This window comes from Tasmannia lanceolata, unplaced genomic scaffold (genome assembly GCF_043159265.1).
Source record: "Tasmannia lanceolata isolate RefF3 unplaced genomic scaffold, GAP_Taslan_0.1 ptg000013l, whole genome shotgun sequence".
NCBI classification, from domain to species: Eukaryota; Viridiplantae; Streptophyta; class Magnoliopsida; order Canellales; family Winteraceae; genus Tasmannia; species Tasmannia lanceolata.
In genome coordinates, this window is record NW_027518690.1 from 44,070,630 (window position 1) to 44,084,788 (window position 14,159).

The 14,159-nt window shown below is 38.1% G+C and overlaps 2 protein-coding genes across 2 annotated transcripts; both read left to right on the forward strand.

Moving 5' to 3' along the window:
• Positions 1 to 631: 631 nt before the first annotated feature.
• LOC143890204 (uncharacterized) lies at positions 632 to 6,581 on the forward strand. The gene is made up of 4 exons (XM_077394788.1): positions 632 to 1,045; positions 3,327 to 3,397; positions 3,555 to 3,693; positions 6,249 to 6,581. The coding sequence occupies exons 1-4, from the start codon at positions 895 to 897 to the stop codon at positions 6,335 to 6,337; spliced, it is 450 nt and encodes a 149-aa protein (XP_077250903.1). The 5' UTR covers positions 632 to 894; the 3' UTR covers positions 6,338 to 6,581.
• A 1,967-nt stretch (positions 6,582 to 8,548) lies between these two features.
• On the forward strand, positions 8,549 to 9,734 carry LOC143891305 (uncharacterized). The gene is made up of 3 exons (XM_077395908.1): positions 8,549 to 8,639; positions 8,743 to 9,213; positions 9,358 to 9,734. Exons 1-3 carry the CDS (start codon positions 8,549 to 8,551, stop codon positions 9,732 to 9,734), a joined length of 939 nt encoding a protein of 312 aa, XP_077252023.1.
• The last annotated feature ends 4,425 nt before the right edge of the window (positions 9,735 to 14,159 follow it).

Consider the following 14,159-nt stretch of genomic DNA (forward strand, 5'->3'; position numbering starts at 1 on the left):
AATTTTTGCAAAAACCAGGGGGTCTTCTACTTTGCTTTATTTGCAAAGAGAGTCTTCTGGTTTGACAATTTGCAAATTTTCACCACATTTGAGTGAATTTTACAAGCCGTCAATTTATGACCAAAATACCCAATTACAAGCCATCAATTTTACCCCCATTCTATGCAGGGTGTAAAAAAAAAGAAGGATCCACCCCAATCAAAATATGATGTGTAAAATGGTGGGGCCCACCCTAATACACGGACTGAGGTGGTGATCGTGGGAGCTAAGCCATCAAAACCATGGTTTTAAATTTCGTCCGAAACGGAAAGTTCAAAACATGAGGCAAAATGGTGGGATTTGACTTTGATTGGTTGGGACCCATCTCACATCTCATCAGAACGTAATACCGAGCTATTCTGATCTTTTACAAGGTTATTTTTGTCTTTTCACATATGAGAACATTTTGGTCTTTTTAAGAATGAAAAAAAAATAAAAAAATCTCGCATGGGCATTTTGGTCACAAATTGATAGCATGACTTGATTTGCAACTATTCTGATCTTTTACAAGGTTATTTTTGTCTTTTCACAAATTGATAACATGACTTGATTTGCAAAATTCCCTCAAATGTGATGACTCGTTTTTGCAAAAATTGTCAACCTAGCAGACTTTTTAGAAAATAAAGAAAGATAATGATTTTTTCGCCCCCGCCCCACCACCCACCTGCACTGTGCGGTTGCACAGCTTAAAAAAACAGAAACCCATGGGGAAAGAGAGTCGTTAGGGTTTCAGAAGCTACGGTTTTAGAAACTAGGGTTTTTTTTTTCCTTTGCCAAATTTTAGGGTTTCCCCCCCCCTCTTGCTTCTGATTTCATGGCAAGCCCATAGCCGATGTAATTCTATTATACGATAGCATGGAAAACCAGCAGCCATGGCGATTGAAATTATCCTTCAAGAACGCCACAATCCTCGTTTGTTTCGTTAATATCGTAACATTTATTCTCCTCCTTCAAGGATTCCTCGGTGTTTCCAACAGGAAAAATGCTGGAACTCAACCCGATCAAGGTAATTTTGATGATTTTGTTCTTCTTTCTTGTTTTTCTCTGGTAATTGATGGTTTTTTTTTTATTATCTTGAATTCTGATGAAAAATGCTGTTATGGGTATCACGCGTAGCTGAAATTTTGATGTTTTAATTGGTCAGATAATACTGTTTGTTGAGCAATGCAAATCACGTATTTATGAGTAGGGTTTGAATCCTGAGTAGTTGAGGTTTTCATCCTTTTAATTTGAAGTAGAAACTAGTATTATTCAACTTCTAGTTGAATAGGTTTCCATAATCCAAACACTTGTGTTGATTGGGTTTTGTATGTTTCATCAACTTGAGTTCAGTTTTTTATTATAGGTGTTTGGGGAATACCGCCACCAGCTTGATGGATTTTGGACCGAAATCCAACCCAATTAGAGAAGCACTATAGGTCTACCCGTTTAGATATCTAGATGAATAATCTTTTTAATCGCACTGTTATTACCCATACGCTTATTGTTAAAGTTGCTTGGTTTCTTTCAGTTTTATCTCTCAAAAGATGGAGAATGATGCTATAATTGCGGGACTGAAAATCCGCTCATACAGACCCCTAATTTTAATAAGTGTTCCTACTTCCCGAAGTAAGTCTCTGTGACCTGCTCAAAATTCAACTCAACTCAACAAAGCCTTTGTCCCAAACTAGTTGGGGTTGGCTAAATGAATCCTTTATAAAAATTTCATGAAGAAGGTGAAAGGAATCTACCCGGCTCTAATCTTGGCTCTAGTTGGGTTCTTCTACGTGGATCATTTTCTTCCATTCTATCCTATCCAAGGTCATGTTCGTTGTTATGTTCCTAGCTATCAAGTCTTTCCTGACTGTTTCTACCCAAGCTGTTTTCGGTGTGTACTCAAAGAATTTTAAAAAAATAAAGAAGGGAAATTCTTTCACCAAAAGGAATCTGAATGTGAATCATACTCTATTGCTCAAACCGTGGTAGCTGGTTCCCGATCCCTTCTATACCTCCCCTCCCAGTCAAGAGAGGCAGAAATGTATTAAATCCGTGCAGCACCAAAGATTGAAAATTGTTCAAGTTTTGTAATCTTGCCAGATCTTCTAGCATGCTTTCTAAAAATGACTGGGAATTTGAAATTTAATGATTTCCCCTGCCTTAATTGTTAAAAAAAATGCCTCCCTTGACATCAGCTGTGGTGGTAGGGATCTTCCTGGGCAATCTCTTCCCCCAAATTCTTTGTCAACAATACACATTTTTTTAAAAGTCTCCAACCTTTGGGGATCTTGCGCTTTAGTTGTTATTCAGAAAATTCAGTATGTTTCAGTATCCAGTTGATATGCAGAAAATTCAATATATTTACTGAAGTGGTTGTAGTCAGGGGGAGTTGGGTCACTTACTGTATGGGAATTTTCACTCATCTTTCTATCCTATGGTTTGGGGTAAGAGTTAGGACTAAGGATATATAAATGTAAATGACCGAAATGGACAAAAAAGGGCCAAAAACAGTTGATTCGGGTTTCTTTGTATGACCCATCTAAAACAGCGATCCTTGTGCATGAATAACAGGTTTTTAGGTGACACGTACCTTTTATGGAGTGAAAGCCTAATCCTTGAATCAAGGCATCTTCAATGGAATTAACAATTGACACAAAACATAGACATATATCTCAATATAAACCACTATTGATATTCTTGCATGTCTCATATATGGGACTCATCTATTATCCAATATTTGTTCTATGTTGACATTTCATTTGATCTTAATATCGATTCATAATCATTTTTTTTTGCTTGATGAACTTCGAGATGTTGGTCATAGAGAATTCCCATGCTTCTTTCATCTCTCTCTCTCTCTCTCTCTCTCTCTCTCTCTCTATATATATATATATATATATATATATATATATATATATATATATATTTATATATATATATATATTTATGTATTATCCGCAATCCCATATTTTGATAATGGCACTCCTCACTCTATTAAATACTTTAATGTTTGGATGTTGGTAGTTCTTGGAAACTGTAAAAGCCTAATACAGGTTACTAGAAAAAGAATAAAGCAATAAGGGGAGTGCCATTATCAAATACGGAGTGCTAATATCAATTCCCTCTATATATATATATGTGTGTGTGTGTGTGTGTGTATTCTTTTGATTTTTTGAGAATCTTTTTTTTTTTTTTTTGTTGAGAATGACCATATATATTCTTTTGATTATGAATTCTGGATGCCAAGATTCAGCATTATTCCTCACTAATTTGACTAGTACATGTTGCTTTGTCAACATTTCAAAATGCAGCACGACTGAGATATGTTTTGGAGGGTGAGGAGTTGCGTCGTGCAATGGAGCCTTTGGAACTGATTAAGAGAGTATGTATGGTTGCATGACAAATGAGAGAAGTTACAGCTGTGCCTAAAGAACTGGCTTCCAACTGGTCCCCGGCTTAGGCATTTCTGAAATTGTTCTATTACAATTTGCAGTTTGAAATGCATTACATATTAATGAGAACCTAATTTATTTATTTAGGTAAAGGAAATTCGGCAAGAAGTATATACAGAACCAGAGGTGGTAGTGCAAGAGAAGGATCCAAAGAAGACTGCTGCACTCGACCTGTCAAAGAGACTTAACGACTTGCGTTCTCTGAATGATGCTAATAGCAAAAGAGGTGATTGTGGGCTCCTTTATCAGTTGTTTATAACCATGGGTGTCTTTTTGTTTTTCGTGCTCCTTTTTGAGTTCCTCCATTTACATGATAAACCTGACAAACAAAATGTCATGCATCTAATTGAAATTTACATTCTAATAAGATTTGTTAAGATAAGGATAAAAGTTCATCTAGTAAGGTGCTTGATAAAGTATATATAAATATTCTGGAACAGGCTTGCAGAATTGTCGTGGTGGATATACTTGGACTGATTCGTCTGCTCTATCTATCATCAAATGAGATTACCAGTTGTGGAATTTTGGGTTTCGTTACTTCTTCAGGCTAATTTTGTATAATTTGTATATATTCATTACATAAACATAAGTCATTTTTTGGTAGGTAAGCTGGGATTGAGCCTTCGACATCCAGGTTGTACAAAAAAGCTTTTATCATTGAGCTAGAGGCTCAATCCCATAGACATAAGTCATTAGATGACATATTTGACTAATTGAACCTAACCATCAGTGTAGTCGTATATGTAAGTTTTGACTAATCGGACCTAACCATCAGTGTGGTCGTATGTGTGAGTAAATGCTGGCACTGGAACAAACACATGCATCATAGGTTAAAAGCAAAAGACATATTATGTTCTGTTAAAAGTTAAAACCATAGTCACAAGGTTAACAATATATCATGATATGATTTAAATACCATGAAAAGATCAACATGTCATTTTAAATATCATATTGCATATATGTTGTGATATATCCTACAACGTTTCATTGTTTATCGTATATTTATTGCCTTTTTTAATGGTTATATATATTTATTGCTGATCTCAAGTTTGAGCTAGAAAATCTTAGAATTAATTTAGACTTCCCAAATAGGCTCATTTTTTTTTTCAAAGTTTCCTTAGGTCTTACTAATTTTATATTTACTATTTTTCAAACTTAGTAAATGCCTAATTTCTTGCCTTAAAGCTTAAAATCTTGAAGCAATTAAAGAATACAGCCAGTGGGCAGTATCTAGTTAAATGTGCTTTCTTCTTCCTTCCCCACTTCAAGCATTAAAAATTAAGAATACATTTTAAAGCCTTAAATCAATAATAAAAATGCATTGGTAAATGCTAAAAAGACATCTGTACAAAAATAATCACCTTTTTTGGTGAGTTTCCTTAACCAAATGAATAGTGTCCATCACTTGTAATGTGGTGGCAGTAATGGATTTGTTCGGTTTCCAGCTCAATTGTAAAACCGGTTTCCCTAGCATTACTCTTTCACCAATGTATAGACTATATTTTAATTTAACGTGATATTCTAAACTAATTGCGAAATTGTTGCTGATTTATCATCTGCATATTGCCGAGAATATATCCCAGTAATCAATTTATAGCAGGATGACATGTTGCCGATAAATTCCCAATAAACTTTTTTGTGACTATGGTTAAAGTGAACAACTATAAATTTGGGTTTCTTCCAATGTGTGGAAGTTGTCTCTAAGATTCCATTCTCTAAAAATTTTGCCATGTCCAAGCCCGTGTGGTTAAGAATGAAAGTCTTGCTTTACCTTTTTTTTCTCGAAGTTTGGCATATATTATATAATATTTACATTCGGGGATGGGAACCCCCGGCTAATGGATTCTTGAAGTTCAATCTGGACGGGTCAATCTTGGGGAATCCTGGTGCAGCAGGAGTGGGGGGATTATAAGAAATGATTTGGGAGATGTGGTTTGGGTCTTTGCGGGTCCTATTGGTGTGGTAGATTCAATTGAAGCGGATGTATGAACGGCGCATCAGGGTTTTAAGTTGCTAGATAAAAATAGCCTTGATAAAGTTATTGTGGAAGGAGATTCCCTAAATGTAATTCGATGGCTTAAGGGCCTCCACCCTCATACTTGGAGATTTGCTTGCTTCTTTGATGAGATTCAAGACCGGGTGGGATCATCTTCTATCGTTTCCGTTTTTTTTAATGATATACTTTTTATTTTCTTCTCTTCCTGTTCTCTATTTAATCCTTATGGCATCTTTATTTTCACATTTTTCTTTTGACCTTCCTCAACTCATTACAACAAAATTATCCCATGTTAACTTTTTGCTTTGTAAGGGTAAGATCCTCTTCCCATAACCTGTGCTCGAAATATGTAATTTTCAAAAAGGGGATAGCCAGCTTGATAAGGATAAATTTACTTTTAGTTGGATCTTGACACAGTGAGTGTTCTTTTTTACCTTTCTTCTATCTAATGTTACAGGCCTCTCTAAAGCGCCACAAGCATTCTTATAGCCCTATTATGCATTAACTTTGGTATACTAATATTTAGTCCACTTTTTTTCTTTGTGGGATTGAATTGCTATGTAAACACTTTGTTCTGATACAAATGTATTTGGGTGCTAGTCGCGAATTGGAAATTATCACTTGCTTTAACATTGATTTTAGTTTCCTGTCGAGATTTTCACCAAATTTTTGCAGAGTATTACTTCTTGTTGCCGATACTGCCTTGCAAACCTGATAACCAAACGGTTTCTCAGTGTGATTCTTGCGCTATTCAATTATTTGAATAATATGCATTGGATTTTCAGCTATCGAAGAATGGCGTAAAAGGAAGATAGAGCGAGACAGGATACGTCAGATGGAAAAAAATGGAACAGTAAACGCTCAGCAAGCATGAGATCTCTTCTGAATTCAGAGAAGACTGGTTAGTGCCTGTATTTCGTCAGCCTTGATAATGTATGTTTTCATCCATTGTTGTAGTTGTAAAATCACCCTTTGATATCTATTTCAAAGATAATGCCAATACATATTGGGGCCCAAAACTGTTATCTGATTTTAGTCCTGATGTATTATTGTACCTGTGTAGTTGTTTGTGTATTTCAAGTTATGAAGCAGAGTTGTTAAGGACCCTCTTAATGGCATCTTATCCTCTCTCACCTTGTTAAAGACCTGTTGGTCATTTGCTCACATTGGATTTAAGATTCTAACTGTAGCTATTACATTTAAGGTTCTAATGCGTGGGGATTTATTATCAACTTACATTATCTTTCCTATTTTATTCATCCATCTTCATTGCTTATTTTAGAAGGGTAATGCTTCCCTGGGAAGTTAAAGTGATTCAGCTCTGCTGATGGCCAAGAAATCTCCATTCAGACTTGAGATTTCAATATCCAGGGTTTTCCTCAATGTAATTCGTTGGCGTAGCTGTACTCATCTGCCTCCTTGGAGATTTGGTGAGCTTTCTATGAGATCAAAGACAGGGAACTGATATTTCTTTCCGCCACGTTAGGAGATTGGCCAATGGTGTCACGGATAAGTTGGCTAAGGATGGGGTGCTTATGTCGTCTTTTCAACTTTATGATGTCTTACCTCCTTGATTTTCTCGACTTTGCAATTTGTATTTTCTTCTATTTTCTTGTTCTTGCTCTTGTATTGGACCATCTCGGTCTTTCTTTTGAATGAAATCTTGACCGTTCAAAAAAAAAATCCAGGATTTTCCTTGATTATTTTGTTCCATTCCTTCCAAACGCTCCAACACGCTCCCAAATCAGCAAATCTCCCTTTCAAAAAACTATTTTCCTTGACATTATGATCCCATGCTGATCCAGTCCGATAGATTGTACAATTCTCTAAGAATATACATTTACTAGTTTGATTTTGTGGATCCATCAGTTTTTCTCCCTACTATTGATTCGATCATTGACACATGGCTTGTGTGTACAGGATCCAATATATGTGGCCATATCACACAAATGGTGCTGATCAGACAATCCTAACCATTCGATTAGGGGACTATTGAGGACTAAAAACAAATGCTCAAAAGGGTTGATCACATTAGCTGTTAAAAGTCGAATATGGGATTATTGTCACATTTTTAGGGCCTTTTCATACACCCTCACTCCTACCTCTCAAAGTCTCTCTCTACCCATCACTCACAACTGGCCCCACTAATATTCCATTGAATATTTTTTCATGGTTTCCAAACATACGCTTAGGCCATGTTTGGCAACCGTGAAAATTTATTCCATGGAATACTCGTCGGCCCAATTATTTGAGGCGGCCGAGTAAGGAGGGGAGAGAGATTTGAGTGGGTGGGAATGGAGAGAGCATAAAAATCCCCAAAATCTGGTTTAAAACTAGTGAAGAAATTTCCTCACTTCTACCTCATGTATCTCCCTCTCCCGCCCATCTGGCCTTCTCATAAAGTATGGCCATGACTTTATTTTACATAAAGTATTAGTCATGGCAGTGCCAATATCAGTCACCTTTATGTATTTTCCTGTCTTTTAGCATTTTCTCATCCTCTCCTCATTCATGCCCTCTCAAGCCTCTCCTTCTCCCACCCTCCTTACTCATCTCTCACCACATCATAAACTAATATTGCACGGAAAAAAAATTTCATGGTTGCCAAACATGGCCAATTTTTTTCCTTGGAATTGGAAGCACGTTTTACCGGGTTTGGTAAACTCAGTTTACATTGATTTTTTTCCTAAGCCTCTGTTTCTTGACGTAGAATGGGTGTGAAAAATTTCATGGTTCCCAAACATGGCCAATTTTACCGGGATTGGTAAACTCAGATTTTACACCCATTTTTAGACTAAAAAATGAGCATAAAATTTGTTTTACGTCCAAATAAGCAGAGCCTAAATAAAAATGGTGATGATAAATTCACACCCCCTGAAGGATAATTCGCCCCCCTTTAACATGAATCAACGTGCGAATTATCCTACGGTGGGTGCGAATTGATCATCGCCCAATAAAAACTCCATGCTTTTCAAGGAAAATTGAAAAACCTAGTAGACCCTAGAATTGATTCAAAAAGAAAATTTGCCTTTCTTAGGCCTGATCGAAACCCATGCCCCTGAGAATAAAATGCAGTCAGATGTTAATGAGATCTGTGAAGGCTGGAATCATTTTTCCAAATATGCCTCTTCCATTAGAGGAAGAATTTGGACTTTTGGAATCTGCAGTTGATCCAGGTTACAATTCTTCAGGAAAACGAGCAATTTGTCCACTCTCAAATTAGATGCCTTCAAACCAACATCAGCTGCTCTGTCACAACTGTATATGCTCTGAACAAAGGAATTGATCGTAGACCTCTTTGGTCTCATCTCTCCCAAATAGCTTCGAACATTTCGCTCCCCTTGCTCATATTTGGAGATTTCAATATCATTCGATGTGAAGAGGAAAAATGGGGCGGGGTTGGGCCCTCCAGAAGTGATGTTGAAGACTTCAACCGCTGTATTGATGATAACTCCCTTTCCGACCTAAGATCCTTTGGCCAGCCCCTATCATGGAACAATAAATCCTTAACTGGAAATCTGAAACTTAGGAGGCTGGATAGAGCTTTAGTGAATGAAGAATGGTTATTCAATTTCCCTGCTTCTTTTGTTACTTACCTTCTCTCTGGCCTCTCTGATCATGCCCCAATTGTTGCCCGACTCTTTAGACCAACTCCAAACCTGAAAAAACCTTTCAAATTCTTTTCAATGTGGCTTGAAGATCAATCCTTATATCCAGTGGTGGAAAATGCCTGGAAAAAGGAGGTTGATGGTACACCCCTCTACAGAGTTACCCAAAAACTCAAAAAAGTCAAAGCTTGTATCAGAATATGGAATCAAAATGTCTTTGGGAGGATCGATATCCAAGCCCCTCTGATGAGGTAGAAACTTGCTTCTATTCAATCCTTTATTGCAGCCTCACCTATGGATCTAACTCTCAGAAATGCAGAACATCTCCTGAAAGATGAATATGTCAAGATTGCTAACAAAGAGGAGCAATTTTACAGGCAGAAATCCAGAAATAGCTGGCTGAATTTGGGTGACTCCAATACTGCCTACTTCCATTCCGCAGTAAAAGCTAGATTCAATAAGCTTAGTATCCAAGGTTCTACCTATCCTGATGGGAGTACCACCACCAATCTGGATGAAGTTGCTCATCTCATGACTGCATTCTTTGATAATCTGCTCAATAATCAGAATTGCTCGAGAATTACTGATCCTGACCAGATTCCCAATCCTCTTAGAGTTCTTTCCCAAGATGAAGCTTCTTCCTTAACCAGAGAGTTGCCCTGAGAAAATTTGGCAGACTATCAATAAAGCTGATGGTAATAAGGCCCCTGGCCTTTGGATTTAATGGAGACTTCTTCAAAGCTTTCTGGTACTTAATTGGTAATGATGTTACATCTGCAATCCAATCTTTTTCCCATAAAGGGAAAATTCTTCCGGAGCTCAACACCACCTTCATATCTCTAATACCGAAATGCCTTGAAGCCTCCTCCCCGGAAAATTACAGGCCCATATCCCTTTACAATTTTCTTTATAAAACCATCACCAAGATCATTGCTAATAGACTTAAACCCCTTATGAACTCTCTCATTTCCCCTTTCCAATCAGCCTTCATCTCTGGTAGGAGCATTCAAGATAACATTCTCATAGCTCATGACTTATGCCACAATTTCCATAGGAAGAATCCATTAAAAGCAATGTGCATCAAAATGGATCAGAAAAAAGCTTTTGATAGTGTAAACCATTCCTCCCTTCTCCTCTTTATGGAAAAAATGGGCTTTCCTAGTAAATGGTGTAAATGGGTCCATCAGTGCATCTCTACTGCATCTTTTTCTATCATCTTAAGTGGCTCTCCCCATGGCTTCTTTAGATCCACTAATGGTCTCCGACAAGGAGACGCCCTTTCTCCCCTTCTGTTATGTTTTGTCAGGATATGCTCTCTTCTCTCATTCAATCCCATCTGCCCTCTGCTGTTCTCCTCTCCATTGAAAAAGTGTTTAGAGATTTCATCTGGTCGGGTCAAAGCCTGGAAAGAAAGCATCATCCAATCTCCCGGGATAGTATTTGCAAGCCTATATCTGAAGGGGGGCTTGGAATTCGAAGACTTAAAGACCTCAACATTGTTGCTCAAATCAAACAACTTTGGAAAATTGTGTCTGATCAGAACAACCCTTGGGTCACCGGTTCCACCGAAAGTATCTAAAAAATAGAAGTTTTTGGTACTCTCCTATGCCTAGCAATCCTTCTTGGGCCGTTAGAAGCATTTTCAAGGCTAGAGAGGTTGCGAATAATCACATTTGCTACATTGTTGGTCTGGATTCTTCTCTTCTGTTTTGGAAGGACCCTTGGCATCCCAAGGCCCTCTAGAATCCCAATCCTCCTTCGGATCCATTTCCAACTTCATATCCCCGCTTGCCTCTATTCGAGGCTCCATCCAAGATGGAGGTTGGGATGAAATCCTTGAGCTCCCTCTCTTCCAGGAGTTGAAACCAATCTTAAATTCCGGGCTTTTTTCATCTTTATCTCCTTCGTATCCCATTTGGAAACCTCAACCAGATGATATTTGTTCGTTTAAAAGTGTTTGGAATGCTGTTAGAGTTAAAGATTCGCCCCCCTGTTGGGTCTCTTCCATTTGGTTCCCGGGCCATATCCCAAAATTTAGTTTCTCTGCCTCGTTAGCCATTCAAAACCATCTTCCCACCAAAGATAACCTCCATTTCCTTGGTCCCTTGGTTGATAAATCTTGCCTTCTTTGTAACTGCGAGACTGAGAGTGTAAATCATCTCTTCTTCTCCTGTTCCTTCTCGGCTTGGATCTGGAGGACGATTCTCAAGAATATCTCAGATAGAAAAAAGCAGAAGAATTCAGTGGGGGAGGAGGAGCTATGGATTCGTCGAAAATTTAATCTCAAAGGCCAGTCGAGCATCCTCGCAAGACTCCTTTTCACTGCTGCTATCTTCTTCATCTGGTCCGAACGAAATAGCAGACTTCATGACCAGGTAAAAACCCATAAAAGAATTATTCTTAACAGAATTATTTGTGCCGCAAGAAACCGAGTTATATTCCTGAAGCTGGAAGATGAACATAATGAAGATAATGCCCAGATAGCCCAGATAGCCCAGATATGGAACCTTTCTCTATTTTGTTCTGCTCCAGCGCTTAAATATTGTGTCTGGATTCCCCCGTAGCCCAACGAAGTCAAGCTTAATACTGATGCCTCGCTGTCCAGTGATTCCGCTTCCATCGGAGGCATTCTCAAAGGCATCTGTGGAGATGCCCCGTTCTATGTTTTCCATTGATGTCGATCGTGGGCCTATTTCTGACCTTGAATTAGAAGCAATCATCCAAGGAGTCCATTTGCTTGACAAAGCCGCCAATCCAAAGCTATGGATTGAATCTGATTCCCTCTAGGCAGTGAATATAATTAGAAAAGAATGGCCTTGCCCTTGGAAAAAAATTCCAACATTAGAGAACCTTCTCATCGTTCTCAATAGATTAGAATCTTGAAAAATTTCCACATTTGGAGAGAGGGTAACAGAGCTGCTGATTACCTCTCAAAAAGTAACTGTTTATGTAAAGGGAACCTGATCCCTCTTAATCTCATTCCTCTTGATCTTTCTGTAATTCTCTCGGAGGATTTTTCGGGAAAATCCTTCGGTTGTAATCTTCTTTTTCTTTAATATATTCTGGTTGGGGTCTCCTTAACCCCAGATCACTTACCAAAAAAAAAAAAAAAAGAGTCAAAGACCCCCTTAACATAAGTTACTTTCTGCTAACATAGTTTAAATTTGTTTGACTAAACTCACCAAACTGTACTTCCCACCACATCCGGTATTGTAGCAAGTGTGCTGTTCTTGATTGATTTCTCCATTCCATGTGAGTTTTATTCACCCAACGCCAGAGTTTTCTAAGTCAACCCATTGAAATATGAAATAATCAATCCACTATGACTTCTTGCTTCTGTATATTGATATTGACACACCTTGTTTTCATTACTACAACACTTTCTTTCCCTTCATTGTCAGAAAAGTGATAAGATGAGCTTGATCCTTTCACAAGGAGGATGAAAGCTGACTCATCCCTTTGGAAGTTTTCTGAATGTCTTGGATTGAAGCTAGATGTGGGGCCCATTTAGGAAGCTAAACATGCATCTTTTGAGGGCAGTGGGCCCTACCAATGCTCCACCCTTTTGGTTTACATGCAACATAATTCAACATTGCTCTTGTATTATATATTTTGTGGGTCCTACAGCTCTATAATTCAATTCTTCAAATGCAGAACACAAATTTTGTTGGGCCCACATGTCAGTTGAAGATATTAACCAGCAAAAGATATGTTGCCTTGTCTCCCACTCGGACCCTAGTTAAAGCCTAGTCAGAGCTCAAAAGTTGGAGAATTTATATGATGGGTGGCCATGAAAACACGTGAAGTCTTGGAAAACAGGTACGGCCCACTTTTTTTTGATGATCCAAACCGTTCAACTGTTTGGGTACAACGTAGATAAGTTGTGCCCCAAAAATCATTTCCATAGGATGATCCTAACCCTCCGATCTGTAGAAGATTCCATAAATGGTTTTTGGAAATCTCCATATTCAGATCAGTTCAGATCGGAGGGTTAGGATCATCCAATGGAAATGATTTTTGGGGCACTACCTATTTACATTGTGCCCAAACAGATGAACGGTTTGGATCATCAAAAAAAGTGGGCCATACCTACTTTTTGAGACTTCACGTGTTTTCACGGCCACTCATCATATAAATTCTCCAAAAGTTGATTGAGATGGACCGCATCTTGGGGCATTTGGGAATAATGGGACCCTCTCCTTATATGATATGAGAAGAGATGTTGACGGATTCACAAGGTCCGATGGATCTATAGGATCCGAATATTAATGGACAGGATTTGGACGTAGTAGTTGGATCCAAACAGTCTCAATTGGATCTATCACATTGGGACCCCTGTTTGGATTGCAAGAAAAACATCTGGCAGAATTTATTTTTCTTGGGAAAATTTTTCTTTCCATGATTTAGATGAAAATGGTTTAGAGGAATATTGTTGAACTGGGTTGGTTCAAGTTATTTTTTTTGGTGCGTGGATAAAAGTGAACTTTTAGAAAATTCCTGGGCTGCTGATATTGGCTCTACCATTTTTAATATTTGCACTAACTCATCTTCTCTTTTATTTTTTAAACAGCTTTCAAAGGTTATTACTGTCCCCCAGAAGCTCTCAGAGGCCAATTAAGATAGAAAAGACAAGCTGAGTTTGTGCAATTATCAAAACATGGTAGTGCCAATACCATTAGCCAATAGCCAATTCCTGCAATCCAAACGGGGCCCAATGTCCAAAAATTTTTCGAATCATGATCAAGTCGTAGCCACAAAATTCAGGATCATGCTTACAAGGATCCGAACAGATCATGACGGAGACATAAGTGGATCCGATCCGATCTGATGTGAGACGTATTTTGAGAGAAGGTGACCACATTGTAATACAATGAGGCGCACCCAACTCCGACATAGTGGGTCTAACCTTTGAATGATCTGACTCGTCCATTTGATATGCTCTGCTTTTGATCTCCTTTAGCCCAAAAATTACCCTAATCATACAATCCTGTCTTTTTTTTTTTTTTTGGCAATAGGAGATCCAAAGCATGGCATGTCAAATGGACGGTTCAGATCGTTCAAATGTGAGATACTATATATTGAAGCATT